Here is a 4,678-nt window from a genome sequence, read left to right as displayed (position 1 = left end):
TCCCACGAAATGCTCAAGAAGAGGAATTTCGTCAAAGATGACGTCATGTTCCTCAGGGTCAAGGTCGACCCCAGTAAAATTGTAGCCGTATAGATTGTCATGTCGTTATTTAGTGTTAGTTCGTTTAACAGTCATAGATTACAATGTAAGATTCTTGCTTTCAACCGATGATGGTTGTCTTATTTCTCTGTATATAATTGTAGCGAGTAAGCAATTGTTATCCTTTCACTAAAGATCTCTTGAGTTTCACTGCCCTTGAAGAACATACTAAACGTTGTTTCAAAGTAAATCAATTTAACCTTTCGTAATTATATTTTTTTTTAAGTAACCTAATAACCTTTTCAGTTTTTTTTAGTTTAATTGGAAATGTATATTAATAGTATTAACGAACAGTAATTTTGTAATTTGAATACTAATCTGCTGATCAAAATTAACCTATTTGTAAACCAATTCTAACAATACTGACAATAATACAGTCGTGTGCCATATTTCTATAAGTTAATTTGTCAAATCCGTATCAAATACACACATTTTTATAGGATACTGCAAAAACTGTGTGTTATTCCCAGTAATGTTCAAAAGCATTTTTATTGGCCTTCAAAATAAAGGCGATTTGAAAAATGCTTGGACTTAAAAATCTTTGAGACACGTTTGGTTGTTGGCACATTTTGTATATAATTCTTATTTACATTAATTTATCTTAATATATTCGGTTGTTGTACATACAGACGAATTGTCAAAGTAAGTTTTATGTAAATAGAAAAGATGTTACTTTGAAAATTAAATGTCTGATTTTCTGTGTGTTACGAAGCTGGAATTAGACCAAAGTTAGATAACTTGCATTGAAGCACTCTGCATGTCTTAGCAAAGTTGTCAAAATAAAAACACGGCTATAGCTGACTGTTGATTATGTATTTGTAAATAATTATTTATAAGCAACATTCAATGTCTAATTGTAGTTTTCTTATGTAAATAATATACTTAATATGGAAAATAATTGTATATCAAATAAGTTGAGAATAATAAACAGATAAAAAAATGTCATCAACGCTTGTATCTTTGGCGATGGATAATTTAAAAAACAAACATTGGTCTTTAAATATATTTCATAATTATGGATAATTAAATGGAGCATTATAAATTTGAATAAAAATATTGCAAATAATAGTTTATTTGCAATTTTTTATCAAATTATGATGCTTTGAACATTCAAATTCACCCTATATTTGTAATATTGTACCAATTGTTTTTCTATTTTTATTTCATTATACATTTAGTCAAAGAAACCCTTAAAATATTTGATTTATTGTGATTTTGTATAAAACTAACAACGAAAATTTTATAGTCATTTAGTTCTGGTAATTAATTAATAATTCTAATCCCAGTTTGTGGAATTAAAATCGCACAAAATCTAATGTTTATAACTTACACATTGTAAATAAACATTTGAAAACTAATGTATACTTTGTAATATGTGTGTTGAGTTAAAATATAACAATGTAAAATTATTTGGATCTCTGAAAGCGCTTGTATATAATCTCAGAAGTAATGTTACATTCCAGATTAAAAAGATTATTGGTAAGCTCAAAGATGTACAGTCATAAGCAAAAACACAAGATAACAGACTCAAAATACCACAGATTATGTAGTCTGTCTATTTATATAGATCAGTGATGAGTCACAGTTTTTCATCAATATTTTGATCTATGTGTGAAGTCACAGTTTTTCACCAATATTTTTATATGGTCAGTTCAATAAGTAATTTAGAAAAAGACAATGAAAAGTAGTACTAAAAATTATATTGTTTTAAATTATGTATCCTTGTGACTGTACATTAAAAATTTATGAAGCAAGCGAACACCAGGACGAAAAATAAGGAGACAAAATTATTTTGCTATTTTATTATTAAGTTCTCATAACAGTTAACGCTAGTGATGTTCTCGTAATTTTAAACCGCCGTTATAGCTATAGCAGTTAATATAGCAATATGAATTTATAGTTATAGCTAAGTATATTAAAAATGTTTATTTTAGTACCTTATCTGTAACAGATATAAGACTAATAACATACTCTAAGATAATATAGTTGATTAAGCTTTTGTATTTTAGTCTGTAAGAAACAAAGATGATTAAAAAATTAAGATGGAAAAATATATATTTTTTCTTCACATTAATTTATCTTTTATTCCATATCCTTGAACACTTGTAGAATTATATAAAAGACTTTTAAATATGAAAATCTCTATAATAGTATGAAAAAATATCACTTAAAATTCTCGAAAAATTACTCGCTAAGTCTTAGTAAAAGGTGAAATATCATATAGTTAGATATTTCAATCCAGAATAATTTAAAAAAAATAAGACAAACAGTGAAATAATAATTTAACATTACCTTGAACATAATAACAAATGAACACTAAGATAAGTACACAAAAATGTCGAACTTTTCATTGTGGCATCTAGAAAAAACTGACAGAGCAACGGCCAGTCCTCTGCACTAAAACATTGTATCACAATTTATTTAAAGGGAAATAAAAGTAGACAAGAAAGTACATTTTATTTACAAAATTATACTACACTTAACTAATTACAATATACTCTGTGAGCTGCTTGGCTGACTGATAGACGTGTTGAGGCTAGGAGGCATCATCTTTCTGGCATTCTGAAAAATAATATATAAATTATTATGTAATTTAAACACATATTCAACTAACGAGCAATCAAATACGTTTAAATCAGGTTTTATTAAATTTCTCTTCAGATAGCATATATTAAGAAATAATTTGCACAAATCTATATTAATTTTATAAAGAGGAAAACTTTGTATTTTTGTATGTATTGAAATAACCCAAAAACTACTGGACCGATTTTAAAAATTCTTTCACCATCAGAAAGGTAATAAATCTGTGAGTAACATAGACTATATTCTGTTATTACTAATGTTAAGAAACAATAAATAAACAGCGTGTTTCTGGATGCTGGCTTTAAAAAATCAATAAAACTTTAACTTCTCGGCTTACGCTGCCTAAACCAATAGAGGTATATAAAAATGATGTATGAAAGGTATATACCATTTTTATCCTGTGCAACTCGTTCATAGCTTCCGGAAGCAACGGCTTCACAGAATTAATCTCCATCATTGTTAAATGATCAAGTCTACCGTAACTGCCTCCAGTTTTCATAAGAGCATCCATTGATGTCCTTAACTTAGACATCCGTATGTCCCAGATATCTTTAATTATTGTTTTTATTTCTGAAGCTCTCGGAATATCTTCCGCAGCAATTCCCAATATCAGTTTAGCTTCAACCATGTAGTGTTCATTAGGCATCTTTGTGAAGAATCTGAAAATATTAGATTACTAAAAAAACATTGCTTTTATTGCTTCATGTAACTGCTTTGGTTATGTTATAGCTATCCTAATTTATATGTGCCTAGGTCATGTGTTAGCTACAAAATTTACAATATGGGGACATAATTTGATTTAAACGATGGCAAAATAATCTTGATAAATGTATAAATTACCTTGACTTTTTCTCCTCTTCTTTAATGTTTTCCAAAACTTCAATGTCCATCCAATCTGGTGCAACAATTCTACATTTCTGTTTCTGTTTTAACATAACACCTAACCATAAGGGAACGTTCATGGGTAAACCAGCCCGGAACGGCCCAAACTCGCCGCAAATTAAAAATATTTTATCATGAGAAAAGTTCGGTATTATACTAACAATTCTATTTTCACCTACAAATTCGATTTCGTACGGATCCATTTTATCGATATTTCATTAGTTTGTTTAAACTTATACAACAAACTTTAAACTTAAAACTTTTGTTTTCCCTCCAATTTTGATTTTGAAAGTTAATTTGACATTGACACATCATTCATTTGTTTTTCAATTGGACTTTGACATAATATTTAAGATGGAATCATGCGCAAAAATCGTAAAAATATTTCAAATTCCATTTTTTTTAATTAATCTTCCAGTTAATTTTGAATTTTCATGATAATAAATCAATCGGAACCTATTTCGTAATTTCTCGTTATACAATTATTCCTTTAACCATCTACTAGACTGTCAAAGTACTAACACAGGAAAAAGGCATTGTTTTAGTTTTGTCATTAGATCATAGATGGGGCTATTTAGCAAGCAACTTTTCATTCGAAGTTCTAGTAGACCTAAACTTATCTAAAATTTTATTTGATCAAGTGATATATGAATCGTTTCAATGAAAGTAAAAAAATGAATTTTAATAAAAGTAATAATTCAACCAGAAACATTTTTAGCAATTTTTCGTCACATAATTATGTCTTTAAATACGCCATCTATTAGACGGTCAAAGTACGACACAGTGAAACTGTTTAAAGAGCATTGTTTTAATTTTGTATTTAGATTAAAGATGGCGCTATTTAGAGAGCAACTTTAAAACTTTATTCGATGTTCTAGTACATCCATACTTATCTGAAAATATATCTAAAACCTCTCAAATTACTTATTATCCCTCTCCAACTAATTCCATAACTGTTTATTTGATCAAATGATATATAAATCGTTTCCAACTGGAAATTACGCGAACGCGATCGATGCAAATCGTTTTGGCAAAGTGCAAACTCCTAATTACTAGCCGTAAATTAGGGTGGCCGGTTGACAATGTCTCAGACGGTTGATATTTATGGCTGCCC

General features: G+C 28.5%; 2 protein-coding genes across 2 annotated transcripts in view; one reads left to right on the top strand and one right to left on the bottom strand.

Annotated features, from left to right (window-relative positions):
• The window catches only part of LOC106109081 (TNF receptor-associated factor 4), a 57,884-nt gene extending 56,280 nt beyond the window's left edge, over window positions 1–1,604 (top strand). The window contains exon 7 of the mRNA XM_013290483.1: window positions 1,563–1,604. Coding sequence (XP_013145937.1) covers window positions 1,563–1,604 — 42 coding nt within the window. The remainder of the gene's footprint in view (window positions 1–1,562) is intronic.
• Window positions 1,605–2,521: 917 nt separating this feature from the next.
• On the bottom strand, window positions 2,522–3,840 carry LOC106109405 (probable DNA replication complex GINS protein PSF2). Its single transcript, XM_013290894.1, has 3 exons — window positions 3,523–3,840; window positions 3,071–3,341; window positions 2,522–2,661 (listed from the first exon to the last, which is right to left on the bottom strand). Exons 1-3 carry the CDS (start codon window positions 3,765–3,767, stop codon window positions 2,587–2,589), a joined length of 591 nt encoding a protein of 196 aa, XP_013146348.1. The 5' UTR covers window positions 3,768–3,840; the 3' UTR covers window positions 2,522–2,586.
• Window positions 3,841–4,678: the final 838 nt, after the last annotated feature.

This window comes from Papilio polytes, unplaced genomic scaffold, assembly GCF_000836215.1.
Source record: "Papilio polytes unplaced genomic scaffold, Ppol_1.0 DF821289.1, whole genome shotgun sequence".
Taxonomy (NCBI): domain Eukaryota; kingdom Metazoa; phylum Arthropoda; class Insecta; order Lepidoptera; family Papilionidae; genus Papilio; species Papilio polytes.
The sequence above is the reverse complement of the archived record's forward strand: the minus strand, read 5'-3'. Positions and strand labels throughout refer to the sequence as shown.